Below are 22,500 nucleotides of genomic sequence, written 5' to 3'. Positions count from 1 at the left end.
TGTCGCCTGCCTCTGTGAGGTGCCGGTGCCTGGCGCTGTTCCTGTGTTGCTATTGCTCGGCTGTGCTCCAGTCTTCCCTGGTGTGGTGTTCGATGTTTGTGGTTTTGGTTGTGTATTAAGCATCTGTCTGTTCCGTACGTTCCTCATTTGTTCCACCTGACACTCACCATGTCACATTAACACGTCACCTATCAGAGTCAGGGCGAAACACATATTACCATGTAGTCTCTTCCCTATAAAGAGTCAAGTGAATCAAGCACACAAACACACACACACACACACACACATTTATCGACCTCTAAGTGTGTGCGTACAATTAATAAGAGACATGGTGGGTAATAGAGTCATAAATAGAGCTAGAGACTGCAACAATAAAGCCAAGGTCTTTATACACACACAAACACACACACACACACACACACACACACATACAGACATCCAACCTCTGGTCAGGGCCACAAACAACATAAAAGCAGTTTCCTCCACATTATTTCCTTTGGTAAAATACACACACATTCCCGTGCACACTATGATGATACTGTCTGTCACTGTCTGTGCTCCGTCTAAATGGACTGAAGCTCCCAGCATGCATTACTCCCTGAGATGCCATTGAAATGCAGCTGTCAGTATATCAGTCACCATGCTCTATGTCATGCTCGGCAAACAGGCCAATCACACTGCTGTGTGTCTGTGAACAGGCCAATCACACTGCTATGTGTCTGTGAACAGGCCAATCACACTGCTGTGTGTCTGTGAACAGGCCAATCACACTGCTGTGTGTCTGTAAACAGGCCAGTCACTGCTGTGTGTCTGTAAACAGGCCAATCACTGCCTTCCTGTTTCCCTAGTGGGTAGTTCAGTCTTGACACAGTGTCAATACACAGATTTCTCCCTTACTCCCGTTTACCCTATGTAGTCCTCCTCAGGGGGAGGGACATCGCAGGACCTATTTGAGGAGGAGCATTAGTACATTTTCTGTGGAGATTGACGTGTCACTGTCCCCTCGATTTGAACACTCCGGTCAACTATGCTGTCTTCTGAAATGGCAGCCTTTAGGTATGCATATGTAACACACACATATAACATGTAACACACATATAACACACACATGTAACACACACATTACATACACATATATATACACATGTAACACACACATAGCACACACATGTATATACACGTAACACACATATATATATACACGTAACACGTAACACACACATATATACATGTGAAACACACATGTATGCACATGTAACACACATGTATGCGTATATAACACACACATGTATACACATGAAACACACATATAACGCACATGTATGCACATATAACACACATGCAACACATACATGTATACACATCCTGCTCCACACACTTCAAAATACCTCAGGTTTTTACCATCATACTTACCTACAGTCAATCTCACTACAACCTCTAATCCATCATACCATACTCATAACCTACACCTATACCTGCCCTAGTCTTAATCCATCATACCACTCTCAAAACCTACACCTATACCTGCCCTAATCTTAATCCATCATACTACTCTCATAACCTACACCTATACCTGCCCTAATCTTAATCCATCATACTACTCTCATAACCTACACCTATATCTGCCCTAATCTTAATCCATCATACCATCTCATAACCTTCACCTATACCTGCCCTAGTCTTAATCCATCATACCACTCTCATAACCTACACCTATACCTGCCCTAGTCTTAATCCATCATACCACTCTCATAACCTACACCTATACCTGCCCTAATCTTCATCCATCATACCACTCTCATAACCTACGCCTATACCTGCCCTAATCTTAATCAATCATACCACTCTCATAACCTACACCTATACCTGCCCTAATCTTAATCCATCATACTACTCTCATAACCTACACCTATATCTGCCCTAATCTTAATCCATCATACCATCTCATAACCTTCACCTATACCTGCCCTAGTCTTAATCCATCATACCACTCTCATAACCTACACCTATACCTGCCCTAGTCTTAATCCATCATACCACTCTCATAACCTACACCTATACCTGCCCTAATCTTCATCCATCATACCACTCTCATAACCTACGCCTATACCTGCCCTAATCTTAATCAATCATACCACTCTCATAACCTACACCTATACCTGCCCTAATCTTAATCCATCATACTACTCTCATAACCTACACCTATATCTGCCCTAATCTTAATCCATCATACCATCTCATAACCTTCACCTATACCTGCCCTAGTCTTAATCCATCATACCACTCTCATAACCTACACCTATACCTGCCCTAGTCTTAATCCATCATACCACTCTCATAACCTACACCTATACCTGCCCTAATCTTAATCCATCATACCACTCTCAAAACCTACACCTATACCTGCCCTAATCTTAATCCATCATACTACTCTCATAACCTACACCTATACCTGCCCTAATCTTAATCCATCATACTACTCTCATAACCTACACCTATACCTGCCCTAGTCTTAATCCATCATACCACTCTCATAACCTACACCTATACCTGCCCTAATCTTAATCCATCATACCACTCTCATAACCTACACCTATACCTGCCCTAATCTTCATCCATCATACCACTCTCATAACCTACGCCTATACCTGCCCTAATCTTAATCCATCATACCACTCTCATAACCTACACCTATACCTGCCCTAATCTTAATCCATCATACCACTCTCAAAACCTACACCTATACCTGCCCTAATCTTAATCCATCATACCATCTCATAACCTACACCTATACCTGCCCTAATCTTAATCCATCATACCATCTCATAACCTACACCTATACCTGCCCTAGTCTTAATCCATCATACCACTCTCATAACCTACACCTATACCTGCCCTAATCTTCATCCATCATACCACTCTCATAACCTACGCCTATACCTGCCCTAATCTTAATCCATCATACCATCTCATAACCTACACCTATACCTGCCCTAATCTTAATCCATCATACCATCTCATAACCTACACCTATACCTGCCCTAGTCTTAATCCATCATACCACTCTCATAACCTACACCTATACCTGCCCTAGTCTTAATCCATTATACCATACTCATACAAATGCTGTTTAAAATGATCATATGGCCCTCCATGCCCACCGTACTTCCCAGTAAGAGTTCAGTGGTTGGCTCTACTTCAGAAGATCAGGTTTTAATGGCCAGTGTTTTTGGTGCTTTTTGGCAGGTGTTGCTCTGTGGGACGCCACACCACATACTTCACGCCAGCTCTGCTGGTGTTTTTTAAGGACGAAGCTCTTTGATGTACTTGGCTGTTTTTGTTTTTGTCGCTGCTGTTGTTGTTTGTACTGATGTTTGTTTGTGTGCTCAGAAATGAAGAAGAGGTGTAGAAGCTGAGTTGTCTGTGTGTGCGCTTGAAGTCTCTGTTTATTTGCACAGTAATATGACAATTAAATATCCATAAACATAGTCTGTTCTTTTTCACTTTAGAAATGTTGGGAGTCTCATAGTTGGGCAGGTATCCTAGTCTCAGATCAGTGGCAGAGGTTTCGGAGGGGGGGTAGCCTGGTCTCACATCAGTGGGTTTCAGGGGGAGGTAGCCTGGTCTCAGATTAGTGGCAGAGGTTTCAGGGGGAGGTAGCCTGGTCTCAGGTCAGTGGCAGAGGTTTCATGGGGAGGAAGCCTTATCTCAGATCAATGGTGGATGTTTCAGGGGGAAGTAGCCTGGTCTCAGATCAGTGGCAGAGGTTTCAGGGGGAGGAAGCCTGGTCTCAGGTCAGTGGCAGAGGTTTCATGGGGAGGAAGCCTGGTCTCAGATCAGTGGCAGAGGTTTCATGGGGAGGAAGCCTTATCTCAGATCAATGGTGGATGTTTCAGGGGGAAGTAGCCTGGTCTCAGATCAGTGGCAGAGGTTTCAGGGGGAGGAAGCCTGGTCTCAGGTCAGTGGCAGAGGTTTCATGGGGAGGAAGCCTGGTCTCAGATCAGTGGTGGATGTTTCAGGCTCTCTTTGTCACATGTTGCAGGGACTTTGCCTACGTGGCTGAGGACAAGAACAAGAACACGCGTGTGCTGAAATGTCACGTGTTCCAGTGTGAGAGTGCTGCCGTCGCCAACAACCTGCACCAGATCTGCTCTAAGGTGAGACAGTATCATGGCCACACACACACACACGCACGCACACACGCACGCACACACACACACACGCACACACACACACACACACACACACACACACACACACACACACACACACACACACACACACACAAACATTACATTACTTGTTCGCTATCTTACAGTGTTATCACTTCCAGATGGCCCACACATAATATCTTACAAAATTACTTTAAGAAGTTTTTAAAAGCTTTTTAAAATCTAATATATTTTCTAAATGAAGTCTGAAGTAGAGTTTAAGAGATTGTTATGGGTGCAAAGTCAGGTCTAATTAAATGGCAACTGGCGAGTGGGTTCAGAACAACAGGATTATGTTATTATAATGAAACTCCTCATTCTTTGCATTTAGTGTATTCTGTACAGCCTCCTTCTCCCCCAAAAAGATTTACAGAATGTGGGTGGACGGGTATTTGTACAGAACGTGGGCGGACGGGTGTTTGTACAGAACGTGGGCGGACGGGTGTTTGTACAGAACGTGGGCGGACGGGTGTTTGTACAGAACGTGGGCGGACGGGTGTTTGTACAGAACGTGGGTGGACGGGTGTTTGTACAGAACGTGGGCCGACGGGTGTTTGTACAGAACGTGGGCGGACGGGTGTTTGTACAGAACGTGGGTGGACGGGTGTTTGTACAGAACGTGGGTGGACGGGTGTTTGTACAGAACGTGGGCCGACGGGTGTTTGTACAGAACGTGGGCCGACGGGTGTTTGTACAGTATGTGGGCCGACGGGTGTTTGTACAGAACGTGGGTGGACGGGTGTTTGTACAGAACGTGGGCCGACGGGTGTTTGTACAGAACATGGGTGGACGGGTGTTTGTACAGAATGTGGGCGGACGGGTGTTTGTACAGGGTGCAGAGACCCTGAGGGTGTGTGAGTGGGTCACATGACTGAGATTCACCACACATTTTCACCATAATCGTCCAAACTTAACATCCAAATGAGGAGAGAGTCAGAATTTGTTTTGAACTTGTTTAGGGACATAGTGGAAATCATATATACTTATTGCAATGTCAACTTGGAAAAATTGTAGACAAACAACATTAGATTATTCTTTACATTTATGCTGTGTATACCATCTCAGAATAATTTGAAAGATATGAGATTATATGGTGGGATTTGGTATAGAAGTGAATTGTCTTGTGACAAAAGATTTGTGTGTTACGACTTGCATAGCATTATCATGGACAATATTCATAAGAACTCATTTATTTTTGTTTATTCCTTTTTTATACAAATGGAATCCAATATGGCTCAAAGGCTTCCATTTGATTTTTGATTGAGGTTCTTAATTTTTCCAGCAATATATATTCCAATAAAATATGTAACCAATGTACAATGCTTATTGTTTTACAGTGATGACTAATGCAATGAACAGGGATCGTATGTGTTATGGTGTGCGGTTAACTGAGGACAGGTCACCAGTATACAGAGGTTGTATGTGTCGTGGTGCGAGGTTATCTGAAGGGAGGTGTGGCTAGTCATGAAGAGAGGTGTGGCTAGCCCTGTGGGGAGGCATGGCTAGCCCTGTGGGGAGGCATGGTTAGTCCTGAGTGGAGGCGTGGCTAGCCCTGAGGGGAGGCGTGGTTAGTTGTGTGGATTGGACTTGTGTGTCATGTCATTTGCTACCCTTAGTTAGGGGAATGCCGCCAGTGCTCCTTTGTTAAGACACACCACAGTAATTAAACACACATCAGTGTTATGTTGGCAGCTGGCCACAGAACTACAGAATAAGCCAGTCGTCCGTGTGAATGAACATTTTACAACCTTCCCACACACCCACACATACAACACACCAACCTAAATACATGTGTTTTGTGTGTGTTGCACACAGGATTTACAGTCAACAAGTAAACAAAACTGTTTCATTTATTGATAAAAAGTAAGTGTAATTTGTAAAATGACTTTAGGTCCCCTGAAGTGAAGGAACTATGTACCCTATATTGCCAAATGTATTCGCTCATCTGCCTGCGCATGTGAATTTGAGTGACATTCCAGTCTTAATCCATAGGGTTTAATATGTCAGCCCACCCTTTGCGGCTATAACAGCTTCAACTCTTCTGGGAAGACTTTCCACAAGGTTTAGGAGTGTGTTTAAGGGAATTTTTGACCATTCTTCCAGAAACCCATTTGTGAGGTCCGACACTGATGTTGGTCGAGAAGGCCTGGCCTCGCAGTCTCCGCTCTAATTCATCCCAAAGGTGTTCTATCAGATTAAGGTCAGGACTCTCTGTAGGCCAGTCAGGTTCTTCCTCAACAAACTCACTCATCCATGTCTTTATGGACCTTGCTTTGTGCACTGGTGCGCAGTCAAGTTAGAACTGGAAGGGGCCATCCCCAAACTGGTCCCACAAAGTTGCGAGCATGAAATTGTCCAAAATCTCTTGGTATGCTGAAGCATTAACAGTTCCTTTAACTGGAACTAAGGGGCCCAACTCCTGAAAAACAACCCCACACCATATTCCCCCTCCACCAAACTTTACACTTGGCACAATGCAGAGTACCGTTCTCCTGGCAACTGCCATCAGATTGCCAGAAGGAGAAGCGTAATCGTCAGTCCAGAGAACACGTCTCCATTGCTCTAGAGTCCAGTGGTGGCATGCTTTACACCACTGCAGCTGATGCTTTGCATTGCACTTGGCGATGTAAGGGTTGGATGCAGCTGCTCGGCCATGGAAACCCATTCCATGAAGCTCCCTATGCACTGTTCTTGAGCTAATCTGAAGGCCAAATGAAGTTTGGAGGTCTGTAGCAATTGACTCTGCAGAAAGTTGGCAACCTCTGCACATTATGCGCCTCAGCATCTGCTGACCCCGCTCTGTCATTTCATGTGGCCTACCACTTCGTAGCTCAGTTGCTGTCGTTCCCAATCGCTTCTACTTTGTTATAATACCACTGACAGTTGACTGTGGAATATTTAGTAGCGAGGAAATTTCACGACTGGAGTTGTTACACGGGTGACCTCCTATCATGGTACCATGCAGAATTCACTGAGCTAGCTAGATAGTGACCCATTCTTTCACATATGTTTGTAGAAGCAGTCTGAATACCTGGGTGCTTGGTTTTATACATCTGTGACCTTGAAAGTGATTGGAACACCTCAATTTAATGATTTGGATGGGTGAGTGAATACTTTTGGCAGTATAGTGTATAAAATGGTATGTGATACCTAGAGTTATATACTCCGTATAGCTGTAAACAACCCCAACTTCCTGCACATTCTCCTCATAAGAAATGTTTTACTTCAAATCCATTGGACTTAAGTGCAGAGGCAAACCAAAAGTTGTCACTGCCCAATTACTGACAGCTTGCACCAGTAACCAGGGTTTACCCAGTGACCAGGGACCAGTAACCAGGGTTTACCCAGTGACCAGGGACCAGTGACCAGAGTTTACCCAGTGACCAGGGACCAGTGACCAGGGTTTACCCAGTGACCAGGGACCAGTGACCAGAGTTTACCCAGTGACCAGGGACCAGTGACCAGAGTTTACCCAGTGACCAGGGACCAGTAACCAGGGTTTACCCAGTGACCAGGGACCAGTGACCAGGGTTTACCCAGTGACCAGGGACCAGTGACCAGGGTTTACCCAGTGACCAGGGACCAGTGACCAGAGTTTACCCAGTGACCAGGGACCAGTGACCAGGGTTTACCCAGTGACCAGGGACCAGTGACCAGGGTTTACCCAGTGACCAGGGACCAGTAACCAGGGTTTACCCAGTGACCAGGGACCAGTAACCAGGGTTTACCCAGTGACCAGGGACCAGTGACCAGAGTTTACCCAGTGACCAGGGACCAGTGACCAGGGTTTACCCAGTGGCCAGGGACCAGTGACCAGGGTTTACCCAGTGACCAGGGACCAGTGACCAGAGTTTACCCAGTGACCAGGGACCAGTGACCAGAGTTTACCCAGTGGCCAGGGACCAGTAACCAGGGTTTACCCAGTGACCAGGGTTTACCTAGTAACAAGGGTTTTCCCACGTGGCATAGTGCATCACTGTGGCACCATGTGTAGCACAGAATGCGTTTCCCAAATCTGAATTGCTCTTATGCCACAAGACTGAAGGAGACAACAAATCTCATATCAGGGTGTACCCAGCAATCAGCAAATCACAGATGAGATCTAAAATTTAAATATGTATAAGGTATCTGCACAGACATATCAGAATATTGTGACCACCTACCTATTAGTGGGAATAACCACCCTTGGTTCAGATGAGGCATCATGGCCTTGACTTTATTAGGTGATGGTAGGTATTGTGTCAGATTGTGTGGTTATGGGTCAGCATGGTGAACCTGGTGACCCAAGTGTTCCCAGATGTGCTCCACTGGATTGAGATCGGGTGAGTTATCAGGCCCGGGAAGGACGTCAAAGTCACTGTCGGGCTCCTGAAACCACTCATGCACCTCCATTGCGCAGTGAGGTGGGGTCTTATCCTATTGAAAGGAATTCCTTCAGAATACCAACATGTACAAGTGCACATGATCTGCTAGGATTGCCAAGTACCTGTTGCCATTAGAGACTCATGCAGTGGTATTAGTGGTCCAAGGTCATGCCAGGATAACATCACCCAGTGTGTTTGGTCCACATTCCTCCAGACATGTACACTGCCACCACCATCCTGTGTTTGGACCACAGTTGTCTCCTGGTGATGGTTCTCACACGTTTGGCAGTGTGTACGCCATCGACCGTCCACTTTATGTATGAACCTGGATTCGTCTTTTTCCGATCCTCCAGTGCCTAGTCAAGGTACTTACGTGCAAATTGGATGCGATGTTAATGATGAACACCGATTAACACTGGTGCCATAACTATATGCCTCCTTCTCAGTCCCAGATGTAACAGTGTTCGCTCAGTGGTGATCCCTGATGTTTTCTTTATTGGTCCTGTGTTCTGAGATTAACTGGTCCATTATGGCACGTCGATTGCTCAGTAACACTGGCCGAAGTCGTCGTCCACCGCAGGGCACCACTGTTTCACTGTTGGGAGACAATCAATGTGCGAGAAGTCCATCTCGGTACATTCTGACCACAGCGCCTCTAGAACATACCATGAATTTAGCGATTTCTGAGATGCTACCAGCCTTCTGAGATGCTACCAGCCTTCTGAGATGCTACCATCCTTCTGAGATGCTACCAGCCCTCTGAGATGCTACCAGCCTTCTGAGATGCTACCAGCCTTCTGCCGGAGCCCCTTTATCATGCCCTTGTTTTCTTTTTTCATAGATTCTTTTTTGGTGCAGAGTAAAATAAATCTGATGCAAATCTTTCATCTGATTTCTAAATGTAAATATGTAAAAATGTTCTTGAACTGGGCAAAATTCTCATGCAGCAGCACAACAGATTATGAAATAAATGACAAACAGGACATCAGAAATATTACTCATTTTGAATTCTCTGTGTGTGTGTCTGCTTATAAATATCTTAGAAAGTGGAAAAGCAGCTTATGCTAGTTTCATCAACAGACTGAAGAGTGTGCTGAAGTGTGAAAAAACTTGAGGTAGCTTTTTCAAGCTGCTTTCTAGAAGTATAGCCTCTAACAACATATGCAGGTAACACAAACACAGCAACTATAATATTTGTGTGTCTGCATGCGTGCACATAGGCATCTAAATGCATAACTAAATTGCAGCCATCATTGCATTGATCAGCACAAATAGCAATTACCATGAATTTCTATCATCAGTCAATCAAAGCGACTGTAATAGCACTAGAAGATCACGGGTCACAGATCAGCCATGATTATTGACCGGCCTCTGGAGCTATACTGCACTGAATTTCATGGACTTTCACAGGCCAGGTACTTGGACACCTGGTCACGCAGATTCCTACCAACCTGTGCACTGCACGTGCGCACTTCACGTGACCTGCGGCTCCTGCTTGCATTGGCGATAACATAAGGGAACACAAGACAAATGTTCTCTGACCCTATTTATTTATTTTTATTAATTTCTGGGTGAGGGGGCTCAGAAGGCAGTGATAATTGAACAACTCTTGTTATTTTCCTCTCCTTCAGATTATGGCTGAACGGAAGGGTGGCAAAGCAGCCGTGGGCGGAGCCTGTCTTCCCAGCTCCGACGTTCCATTACAAGGTACCAGTTCTGGATGAAACGACGCTAGCAGGGGCCTGCCAGTGGAATATTCCCACCTGTGTTTTTTAATATGCTTCTTTTTACAAACACAGTGATGCCTGTAATTTAAGAGAGCCACATGATCCCAGAAGTGCACACACACACACACACACACACACACACACTCACACACACACTCACACACACACTCACCAAAATCAAGATATCCACATCTCTTATATGCACCTTGTCTAGTGGGGCCAACAGAAATGTATATCACATATATTTATATAGTGGGTTATACAGGCAATAAAACAGAGCACAGGTATATTACTGTGCTGTGGGTTATAGACACCCTAACACAGAGCACAGGTTCATTACTGTGCCGTGGGTTATAGACACCCTAACACAGAGCACAGGTTCATTACTGTGTGGTGGGTTATACAGCCCCTAACACAGAGCACAGTTTCATCACTGTGCCGTAGGATATAATGTACCTTTTTCTTCTAATGAAAGAGTCCAGTATATCCCACAGCTGAGATCAGCAACTGCAAGATGTAGAGTTAGGAGTCCCAACATATTTAGGGTGAGGGGTTCTGATCGATTTAGGGTTAGGGTGAGGGGTTCTGATCGATTTAGGGTTAGGGTGAGGGGTTCTGATAGATTTAGGGTTAGGGTGAAGGGTTCTGATAGATTTAGGGTTAGGGTGAGGAGTTCTGATAGATTTTAGAATTAGGGTAAGGGGTCCCAGTAGATGTAGGGGTAGGGTTAGGGCTTTGGATGTAAGAATTCATTAGTGGTCAGATAAATGATAACATTCCATATTTGTTTAATTCACATTTCATTCCGTATTTGTTTAATTCACATTTCATTCCATATTTGTTTAATCTATGTTTTCCATGTTTTGCTCTTCTGATTGAGGAGATGTAAAGAACAAATAAGTGTGAGAAGTAACATGGCACAGCACTCTGCTAATTGTTTTTTAACCACTAACTTGTTAACATAAGTGAAGCTTAAATAGCCACGTGTGACCAAGGGAAGACCAAAGCAATGGATGTGAAAATGTCTGTCTGTCTCTTTCCCTCCCTCCTTCTCTCTCTCCCTCTCGCTTCCTCCATCTCTCTCTTCCACATATTCTGTCGCTGTTGTGCAGCATTTGCCAGTTTTCTTCGTTTTCCAGCATACATTATTTCTTTCTACAGTTATCCATTTTAAAGATTTGTGTCATTTGTGCAGGTGCATGAACAGTTTCTCTGTGCAGTGTCATGGAGAGCCCAACTCCTTCAATGCTGTTATACACCACAGCTAAACTACACACCACAGCTCAACTACACAACACACCTAAACTATGTGCCATACTTAAACTACACACCACAGCTAAACTACCACAGCTAAATTACACACTACAGCTAAACTAAATATCACAGCTAAACTATACACCACAGCTGAACTACCACAGCTAAACTAAATAGCACAGCTAAACTACACACCACAGCTAAATCACACACCTCAGATAAACTAAATCCCACAGCAAAATTACACACCTCAGCTAAACTACACACCACAGCTAAACTAAATACTACAGCTATATGCTACAGCTAAACTACATACATCATATAAACTAAATAACAAGCTAAACTACACACCACAGCTAAACTACACACCACAGTTAATCTACTGCAGCTAAACTAAATACCACATCAAAACTAAATAACACAACTAAACTACACACCACAGCTAAACTAAATAACACAGCTAAACTACACACTGCAGCTAAACTACCACAGCTAAACTAAATACCACAGCTAAACTACACACCATAGTCCCAGCCAACCGCTGGGCTACTGGGCTGATATCTACTATAACTGCCATTATCTTTACCACAATCATGGCATTAAATATAATTGTGGCATGTTTTATGCATACATTAGTGACATACCTGTGTTAGCGTTACTGAGCGTTAGCTCTTCACTCTGTCACTGTAGATTGTAAGAATGTTATTAAAGATGGCTATAATAACTATGGTTAAGCCTAACCCAACATTAACTAGATAACAAAATTTATGTTTTGGCAGGTTTATGGGACAGTACATTCTTTCTCTGAAAATGTAGACCAGATTCAGAGAACTCTACTGTTTTTTTTAGATGTGTCTCTTATTTTATTTTTATTCTCTTGAATCTAAACCTAGTCTAGATTCATACTGTATGGCCATTATCTCCCTTTAGAGGATATGCCTGCAAATTTAAATATAAACAATCACCCATAGCAGCAACAACCCCCCCACCCACACACACACACACACACTCACACCCACACACACACACACACACACACCCACACATACATACACATGCAGACAGAATCAGCCCTATAGGGAGTTAGTTTTTCACCTTTCCTTGGTCCTTGGTATCACATTCAGCTCCTGGTCCATCAGACTCTAAAACCTTTTCTGTCTTCTTTAGTGTAACAGAGAAAGTGGAGCTCTTTTCTCATAATTTGTGTGTGTTGTGTATGATGTGTGTGTGTGTCTCTCAGCAGACTTTCCCACACCAAAGACTGAACTAGAACAGAGCTTCCATGTCCTCTACCTGGGAATGACTTCTGTGTCTCGACCCATAGGTAATGGCTGCATACACGCATGCGCGCACACACACACACACACACACACACACACACACACACACACACACACACACACACACACACACACACACACACACACACACACAGAGTCCCCTCTCCAAAGATTCTCCAACTCCCTCCTGCATGCCCTGATGTTTCTCTGTCTCAGGGATGGACATTATAAATGGAGCAATCGACAGTCTGCTCTCATCCACTGGGAAGGAAGATTGGACCGCCGTTCTGCTGAGCATTGAGGACGCAACCATCAGTGTTATCAAGGAGAAGGTCAGACACCTCCACCATCAGTGTTAGTAAGGAGAAGGTCAGACAGCTCCACCATCAGTGTTAGTAAGGAGAAGGTCAGACAGCTCCACCATCAGTGTTAGTAAGGAGAAGGTCAGACAGCTCCACCATCAGTGTTAGTAAGGAGAAGGTCAGACAGCTCCACCATCAGTGTTAGTAAGGAGAAGGTCAGACAGCTCCACCATCAGTGTTAGTAAGGAGAAGGTCAGACAGCTCCACCATCAGTGTTAGTAAGGAGAAGGTCAGACAGCTCCACCATCAGTGTTAGTAAGGAGAAGGTCAGACAGCTCCACCATCAGTGTTAGTAAGGAGAAGGTCAGACAGCTCCACCATCAGTGTTAGTAAGGAGAAGGTCAGACAGCTCCACCATCAGTGTTAGTAAGGAGAAGGTCAGACAGCTCCACCATCAGTGTTAGTAAGGAGAAGGTCAGACAGCTCCACCATCAGTGTTAGTAAGGAGAAGGTCAGACAGCTCCACCATCAGTGTTAGTAAGGAGAAGGTCAGACAGCTCCACCATCAGTGTTAGTAAGGAGAAGGTCAGACAGCTCCACCATCAGTGTTAGTAAGGAGAAGTTCAGATAGCTCCACCATCAGTGTTAGTAAGGAGAAGGTCAGACAGCTCCACCATCAGTGTTAGTAAGGAGAAGGTCAGACAGCTCCACCATCAGTGTTAGTAAGGAGAAGGTCAGACAGCTCCACCATCAGTGTTAGTAAGGAGAAGGTCAGACATCTCCACCATCAGTGTTAGTAAGGAGAAGGTCAGACAGCTCCACCATCAGTGTTAGTAAGCAGAAGGTCAGACATCTCCACCATCAGTGTTAGTAAGGAGAAGGTCAGACAGCTCCACCATCAGTGTTAGTAAGGAGAAGGTCAGACAGCTCCACCATCAGTGTTAGTAAGGAGAAGGTCAGACAGCTCCACCATCAGTGTTAGTAAGGAGAAGGTCAGACAGCTCCACCATCAGTGTTAGTAAGGAGAAGGTCAGACAGCTCCACCATCAGTGTTAGTAAGGAGAAGGTCAGACAGCTCCACCATCAGTGTTAGTAAGGAGAAGGTCAGACAGCTCCACCATCAGTGTTAGTAAGGAGAAGGTCAGACAGCTCCACCATCAGTGTTAGTAAGGAGAAGGTCAGACAGCTCCACCATCAGTGTTAGTAAGGAGAAGGTCAGACAGCTCCACCATCAGTGTTAGTAAGGAGAAGGTCAGACAGCTCCACCATCAGTGTTAGTAAGGAGAAGGTCAGACAGCTCCACCATCAGTGTTAGTAAGGAGAAGGTCAGACAGCTCCACCATCAGTGTTAGTAAGGAGAAGGTCAGACAGCTCCACCATCAGTGTTAGTAAGGAGAAGGTCAGACAGCTCCACCATCAGTGTTAGTAAGGAGAAGGTCAGACAGCTCCACCATCAGTGTTATCTCTTTTCCAGTGTCTTCTTACTCTTTGTGTCTGTCTACCTGTCTGTCTACCCATTTACCTTCTTGTTGTCTTCTTGCCCTCTCCCACTTTTTCTTGTCCTTCACGCCAGTAGTAATCTCCACTACATCCTACTCCAGACTCGTGTTCCTGGGTGGGAAGGGCTGAGAGGCCCTCAGGCTAACTCTGCCTCTCAAAGCCGAGGGCTTAACGCCTGGCTGAGGGTGGAGGGCTGAAAGCATCTCCCGTTAAGAGCCCACGGTGGCACAGGGCAGCGCTTTCACACGCTCTCACGACTGAAGCACCAGGGAGAGAATATCAATGAAAATGATTTCGGGTGGGGGGGAACCCAGAAACCCAGAAACGGAGCACAGGTGGAGAAATGGAGCACTTCCAAATTAGTACGAGAGAAGACTCCAGAGTCAGATCCAGACATTCAAACTCCCTCGTTTGACGCTGTCTTTGAAGCTCCATGTGCAGACACCCCCACTGAGCCCTGTTTTTAGTAGTTCTGAAGGTGCATGTCTGAGTAGTTGGGGAGGAACTCCAGAGCGAATGTGGTTGGTTTAGTGTGGTCAGTAAGGATGCGTCTTGTGCTGGTGTGATCTGTGAAACAGGAAGGGGAGGAGGAGGTCCTGGTGGATTGCCGCGTGCGTTTCCTGTCATTCATGGGCGTGGGCCGTGACGTGCACACGTTTGCCTTCATCATGGACACGGGCAACCAGCACTTCCAGTGTCACGTGTTCTGGTGTGAGCCCAACGCAGGGAGTGTGTCAGAGGCTGTGCAGTCTGCCTGCATGGTGAGTTGGTCTCTCTCTCTCACACACACACACACACACACACACACACACACACACACACACACACACACTGCACAAGGTCATCTTCTCTGATGTTGCTGAGTCCAGTTTCATCATTCAGCCAGTCTCCAGATTTGTGTTGCTAAAGGGAGGTTTCGTACAAACCCTGACTCAAGTCTTTCTCCGCCAGTCCTGTCAGGACAGCAGTCAGGACGGCAGGACTGAGCGGCGCACCACGCCATGGCAGTGCAGTGTTTCTACGTTCACTCACAGCTCTTCTGCTCTTCTCCTCTCTTTCTCTTTCTCTGATCCTCAGCTCCGCTACCAGAAATGTCTCGTCGCTCGCTCTCCCTCTCAGAAGGCAGGCTCCTCGTCTCCGCCCCCCTCGGACTCAGTGACTCGCCGTGTCACCACCAGTGTTAAGCGCGGTGTCCAATCAATTATAGATACTCTCAAAAAGAAGCCCGCCCCCGAGCTCCCCCACCAATGACAGGGCAACACTTCCCTGATTGACAGCACGGCTAAGCCAACCACCAGGAGATCATGTAAATAGTTACAAGTGCTTCTGTGCAGCCAAGAAGAAGAAGCCACCACAGAAAAATCAACGGGGATGGAAGATCAGCCCACTGGATGCTGCTCCACCTTTAAACTTTGACCTCTGCTGTTTCAGCATGCCCCCTGAAGCATGCTTTGGCCCACACATCCCCCCCACCCATCCCCCAAACCTACCCCCCCCCACACACACACACACGCTTGCTTACACTCGCATGTCCCACCCGTTTGAAGTGTTTCTCTTTCCATAATCTGTGTTCCATGCTGTTGTTGCCATGCCAACACTGATGTAGCTTCGCTCCTGAGGGCACACCCTTGATCTCCTAAGTGTACCCATGTGACCGGAGACTGATCACCTCAGTGTACCCATGTGACTGCGGGTTCCCAGTGCCTCCAGAATCACAGCCTCATCAGGCCAGCAGCCATTGCGTTGGTGACAGGCGAGTTCAGAGAGGTTCCCCAGTCTACAGCCTAAAGCTTCTGTCTCACACTACTAGCATGAGCCTGATCATCACAGACTTGGGTTTCATGCCAACATATTTGAGAACAAAACTACTGACCATGCTGGAAGTCACTGCAAGTAAATATGCTCCTCAGTTTCTATTTTTGACATTAAAATAAATGATAAAACCATTTGCATTGCAAGCAAGTACAAATAATGATTTTGCTCTCATGTAACTTGAGTGGAGTAACTTAATGGAAGCAAGGTGTAGTGTTTTCCTGTTTGCAATGTAGTTTTGTCATCGATTAATAAATATTTGATCTAATCACTTCTTAAACTGCAGCGTCAGTAGTTTGCCTCACATATGCTGTTTGCTTGCATAAAGAGAGAACATCAACTCCACAGAACTCAAGCCTGTCAGAACTGTTGTGTTTGTGTCTCAGAAGTCTAAAATGTAGTTCTAGAACTGACGTGTGTGTGACCACATGTTTAGTTCTAGAACAGACATGTGTGTGACCACTTTTGGCTGAAGGGGGAGTGGACCAGAGCTGGTGATGTACTTTAATGGGAGAGGAGGCTCCCTCTTCACTCTGCAGTCCTGCTCCATGCGAGTGCGCGTCTGGGCTGCGTTCGAAAGAAAACAAAAACTGACTTCACTTTCATGTAGCTGGTGCTATAGGAAAGGGAAAACACACAAACTGCTGTAATATGGCTTTTCAAAATGACATTATAAACACTCACACAGTCTGTTACAAACTTCAAAGGCTCATAGACAGACGACACACCTTTAGGGGTACAGGGCGGTGCGGAAGGCGGTGTACATGTACGCTTCTCACATTAAAAACAAATGTAGTCCATGTAAACAAAGCGTGATTCATGAGACGTGATGTCTGTCCTCACTCAGTTTTACACTGTACTAATGTCATAATGTCCCTGTGCAAATAAACCCATTTCAAAGTATGCTGCTCTCTCTAAGGTTTAATGAAGCTTTTAGCAATATAATCTTTACACGCTACACAACACAGGTTTTAACTTAGAGAATACATTAGGTTAATATCTGCAGTTTACAGTAATCTGTATAAAAATTAAACTTTCTTTAGCCATTGGGCCTGACTGGACATATACATAAGCAATCTATTTCCAAACACTCTTGGCACTATGCCATGGCAATGTGTGTGTGTGTGTGTGTGTGTGTGCGCTAGAGCCAGGGGTGGGGGTGTCTGACACTGCTGCTGGACCAGGTGTGAGGTAAAGTGTTAGTTGGGGGCAAGCTGCTCTTCCATCGGTGAAAGGACAGTGTGGGGTTTCTCCTGAGTTGAGGGGGGGGTTGGCTCTTACACACGGAGAAGGGAGGAAGACCTGGGAACAGCATAGGAGGAAACATGAGAGCCACAGGACGCAGCACTTCCTGCCTGCTCTTGGGAGGGCAGGGGGGCGGAGCTACTGGGGGCGGAGCTCTGGGGTTAAGGGCAGAGGCTGAATTCACGAGCATTCGAGTCATGTTCTTGCAGGGTGGGCTCGAGGCAAGGGCGGGGCAGGAGGCGGAGCCTGTGCCGGATTTGGCAAGCTTAGATGAGTGCTGATAAGTGGGTTTGACCTTCTTTCCTGGTGGAAAAAGTCAGAGAGAAGCAGAGGGAAAGAAAACACCAGTAAGTCATGTGCAATACTGCAGTCACCCCTGAACACTGGAAAATGTACAGCAACATAGTAGATAAATACTGCAGAAATAAACACTAATGGAAGTCTGACCCATAGTGGGAGGGCCATGTGTTTAGGGCAGGGTCATGTGTTAGTGGGAGGGTTGTGGGCATTATGGGACTGTTGTGAGCATTAATGGGAGGGTCAGGTGTTACCCTGCAGTGAACAGGCCGCGTTCACCATCTCCTGCGTCAGCGCCGGAGCAGACCTGCTCGCTTTCATCTCCTGGCTCAAAAATTCCGCCAGCTGGGATTGGCCACTGAGAGACACACGAGGCCGTGTATCAGAGCCGTGCGCTTGAAAGGATGGTCCTTTGCGTGTCTGCCGACCACGCCCCTGTTTCTTGATTGGCTGACTTGGCTGGATTCCATCCAGCAAGCCGCTGGTGGTGGCACGCGCAACCACTTCCTGTGCAGTCTCTGTCACTTCCGGGTCAGACTGTAGCCAATGAGAGGAAAGAGGACAGGCTTTGGAAAAGATGCAATGAATTTTTTTGTTGTCTGTTTGCTAAAACTCTTAATCAAGGGATTCCTTCAACAGCATGAGATCTTGTCAGGACTCACTGGCTCTGTTACTGCGAACTTCTGTAGCTCCTGATTGGACGCATAAGATTGACTAAGGACAGGTCAGAGTTGAACATGCAGGGGAACATAGGCAACGGGCAACAGCACACTGCTGAGTGATCAGAGCATGGGTGACAGGAGTGTACCTAATCTTCTTAGGTATGTGTGTGTGTTTCCTGCTGGGCCACCTGCTGTCTCAGCAGCAGTCTGCCCACTTATGCTGAATAATTCAAGTCCTCTTGAAGAGAGAGAGAGAGAGAGAGAGAGAGAGAGAGAGAGAGAGAGAGAGAGAGAGAGAGAGAGAGAAGGCATGTATCTGGTGCTGGAGGTCTTGAGAGGTTGCCCTGCTGATGCTAACATACAAAGACAGGAGGGCCTGAATTATTCAGTACACCCTCACTTCCTCACCCTACAACCTCAACATCACAGACCTTCTGTTAGTCCTTCAGCTGAACATGGTTAAAATACAAGGTCACCAACTTACCCCCCCCACACACATTTACAGTACTTATACAAACACACACACACACACAAACACACACACACTACTTATGTAAACCATAGACTTTAAAAGCATCAGAGAAAGTTCATTAACCCTGTGACCTCCCCACATCCACAAAGCAAAAGAATGACTAGAATCAGTTGCTCCACCCTGCTCCACCCTGCATGTCTGAAGCAAATGGATTCACCACCAGGTCATTCAAATGGAGATCTGGAACTCTCTTTTAATCCCAGTGCTAACACTTTTAGAACCCGGGAATCCTGAACTCTAGGCAACTGAGAATGCTGGGAATTCTAGAGGCGTATTGATCTGATCACACTGTGTTGAACCAACCCATCCTCCTCTCCATTTGAGCAGTGTAGCAGTTTATTGTCCCCAGGTGCAGAAGAGATGTGCCATAAAACTATTTACTATCCCATATGTCACAGAGAGACAGAGAGAGATGGCGAGAAAGAGAGAGAAGGAGAGGTAGAGAGAGAGATGGACAGAGAGAGAGAGAGGTAGAGAGAGAGCCATGGAGGGGGGGAGGGAGAGGTAGAGAGACAGAGATGGAGAGAGAGAGAGACAGGTCATATTTCCAACACACATCTAATTGCAATTTTATGGGGCCTTTTTAAGTGTGCCACAATAATCTTTATTAATGTTCTTTATAGGAGGATATGTGTGTAACAGTGAGAGAGAGTAAGAGAAAGAGAGAGTGAGAGAGCGCGAGAAAGAGTGAGAGAAAGAGAAAGAGGGAAAGAGCACGAAAGTGAAAATGAGAGAGAGCAAGAGAGGGAGAGAGAGAGAGAGCCAGACTGTTAAGTGCCCTTGATTATGTTTTCACATGTGTCAGTGTAGAATGGATAATGATTGATGTATTCAATATAACAGAAGCATTCATCACACAATCAACTCCGCCACATGGAACCCCCCCCCCCCCCCCCACACACACACACACACAAATGTTCACATGAGCTAAGTGTGATTAGGAGAAATGTGAAAGGCCTAGTTAAACATTGATCCAGGCGACACAGCAGGACTGATGGATGTCCATGTGAACTGTTGTAGCGATCGAGGTGCAATGCTGGTGACTCCATGACAGGCACGTGACCCACATTATAGACTGCGTGTCAGGCATGTGACCCACAGCATAGACTGCGTGACAGGCACGTGACTCACAGCATAGACTGTGTGAGAGGTGTGTGACCCACAGCACAGACTGTGTGAGAGGCACGTGGCCCACAGCATAGACTGTGTGACAGGCACGTGACCCACGGATGGGGCTTTCAGAAGGAAAGCGCTCACACCTTCTCCCTTTGTTATGGCTCTGCTCATTGACAGTCGCTCACCCAAGAGAGAGATGATTATGGAGCACGTGTGAAAGTTGTGAACACACGTGCAGGTTCTCAATGAGGAGAACCCACATCTTACCCATCTTTCCTACATCTTACCTGTTTCCCATATCTCACGTGTTCCCCACATCTTACCTGCTTCCTCTCTCTCTCTCAGCACACATCTAAGGGTGACGGCTACACGCCCGTCTGGCTGACCAGGTCATTCGTCTTTTCCCATCTTCCTATCTTCCCCTCATTCCTGACACGCATCACGCATTCCTTCAGTCAAAGGCATCATTCTTCTGGGAGACTTCCGAGAGATCTGAACTGTCCTAAAGTTCAGCTCGCATTTAAATGAGGGGAAGTCCCTTATCATCCCCCTGAAATCCCTCTAATCTGCAGACCCGGTGTCCGGTGCCAGCGTCACTCCTGCAGGAATGGGCACAGGCCCAGGTTCTGCTCCTCAGACTTGCTTTCCCAATGTGCCAAACAAACCACCCACACCATGGCTGGTCTAGTGCTGCCAATAAAGGAACCAATCATGTCAGGATTTATCAGTAGCCAAGTAACACTGAGGCAACTTATGTTATCCCCCATCACCTCACTGTGCTCCCTTCGACATGGCCCCTCCCCCACACGCTCCCTTCGACATGGCCCCTCCCCCACACGCTCCCTTCGACACGGCCCCTCCCCCACACGCTCCCTTCGACACGGCCCCTCCCCCACACGCTCCCTTCGACACGGCCCCTCCCCCGCATGGCCCCTCCCTCTATCTCTCCTTCTCTTTCACTTCAGTTCAGGCAGAAGGAATGAACCTATCAGACAGAAAACTCCACAGTATAAACACAATTATTTGTTAGTGTTAAAACTGTCTTGAAAAACTACTCTCTCGCCGCTCTCTCTGGTGGGCTGGGGAGAGACCCTTTTAGCTGTAGATGAAAGACAGGGATGGAATTCAGTGGGCATGTGAGGAGAGGATTAGAGAAACAGAGAGCGAGAGACGAGTGAGCGTCTACAGGGACCCTCGAGCTGTTAACACTGACTAGCACTCTGAAAAACAAGCACATTCTCTCTTTCTCTCTCACACACACCCACATAAAGCAGTACACAGATCTCTCTGTACCTGCTCCGTCTCTGTCTCGTTCGGTAAAGCGACAGTTCCCTGAACTGGACCGGAGACGGACCATGTTTCCCTCTCCCTGGTCCGACTCCCACTCCGGCTCGGAGAACACTCTGTCCTGGACAGAAACATCCCCCGAAACGGAACACATGTTCGAAACATCGGAGCTTGAAGCCGGAACATGGTGACTGGCTCCAGACTTGGATGACGCTGTTGTCATGTTTGTCCTTTCGCTTTGGAGCTGCGTTTGTATTCTAGAGACGTCGCCAAATGGAAAGGTAGCTATCGTCTTGGAGACCAGTGTGCTGGACCTGGGCTGCATTTGAGGTGGACTCGGACCTGCTGTAATGGATGTGGAAGTTCTTGCTAGGTCCTGGACAGCTAGCCACGCCCAACACCCAACCCCCACAGATGGTACGGAGAGAACTGCCTCCATTTCTACAAGTTTCATGATTGGTTAATGCTGATCGAAAAAACGTTAACATTTGTTAACATTTAACCTACCTTAGAGATCGCTGTCAGGATAGTTCAGCTAAATGAACTCATTTTTTCAATGAATCACCAGATCTGTACTGAGCATATCCCACACCCACACACGCACCCACACAGCTTATTTAATGGTGTGGAGAGTGATGGTTTGGGTTTGAGCTGATTTAACTGTCCAATTTTCAAAACCTTTATGAGGGGGGAGGGGCAGAGTAGGTAATCTTCACAGCAACTAGCCAACCATGATGGTCAGATGGAGAACCTGCCATATGTGTGTGTGATAGTGTGTGTGTGTGTGAGAGAGAGAAAGAGAGTTGGCTCACCTGTCGGGTGAGCACGGCTAAGAAACAGCCATTACTCTGGTCAGATGCCTCAAGCTTAAAGAAGCCAGACTGTCCTCTGTCTTCATCACCACACATAGT

General features: G+C 46.3%; 2 protein-coding genes across 4 annotated transcripts in view; one reads left to right on the top strand and one right to left on the bottom strand.

The window, feature by feature from the left end:
• LOC113589358 (amyloid-beta A4 precursor protein-binding family B member 2) overlaps positions 1–17,353 on the top strand; it is a 41,289-nt gene extending 23,936 nt beyond the window's left edge. The window contains 6 exon segments of the mRNA XM_027028964.2: positions 4,043–4,157; positions 10,207–10,282; positions 12,797–12,880; positions 13,053–13,168; positions 15,217–15,399; positions 15,716–17,353. Coding sequence (XP_026884765.2) covers positions 4,043–4,157; positions 10,207–10,282; positions 12,797–12,880; positions 13,053–13,168; positions 15,217–15,399; positions 15,716–15,889 — 748 coding nt within the window. The 3' untranslated portion in view covers positions 15,890–17,353.
• Positions 16,893–22,500, bottom strand: part of LOC113589360 (putative methyltransferase NSUN7) — a 25,494-nt gene continuing 19,886 nt past the window's right edge. For all 3 annotated transcript variants that reach the window (XM_035529765.1, XM_035529776.1, XM_035529770.1), the window contains exons 11-13: positions 22,402–22,500; positions 18,247–18,529; positions 16,893–17,998 (exon numbers count right to left, since the gene is read on the bottom strand). The exon at positions 22,402–22,500 is cut by the window's right edge and continues 28 nt beyond it. In XM_035529765.1, the coding sequence (XP_035385658.1) occupies positions 17,592–17,998; positions 18,247–18,529; positions 22,402–22,500 (789 nt within the window). In that variant the 3' untranslated portion in view covers positions 16,893–17,591. The remainder of the gene's footprint in view (positions 17,999–18,246; positions 18,530–22,401) is intronic.

Source organism: Electrophorus electricus, chromosome 1, assembly GCF_013358815.1.
Source record: "Electrophorus electricus isolate fEleEle1 chromosome 1, fEleEle1.pri, whole genome shotgun sequence".
In the NCBI taxonomy this organism is placed as follows: domain Eukaryota; kingdom Metazoa; phylum Chordata; class Actinopteri; order Gymnotiformes; family Gymnotidae; genus Electrophorus; species Electrophorus electricus.
This window is presented reverse-complemented; position numbering and strand designations above follow the sequence as displayed.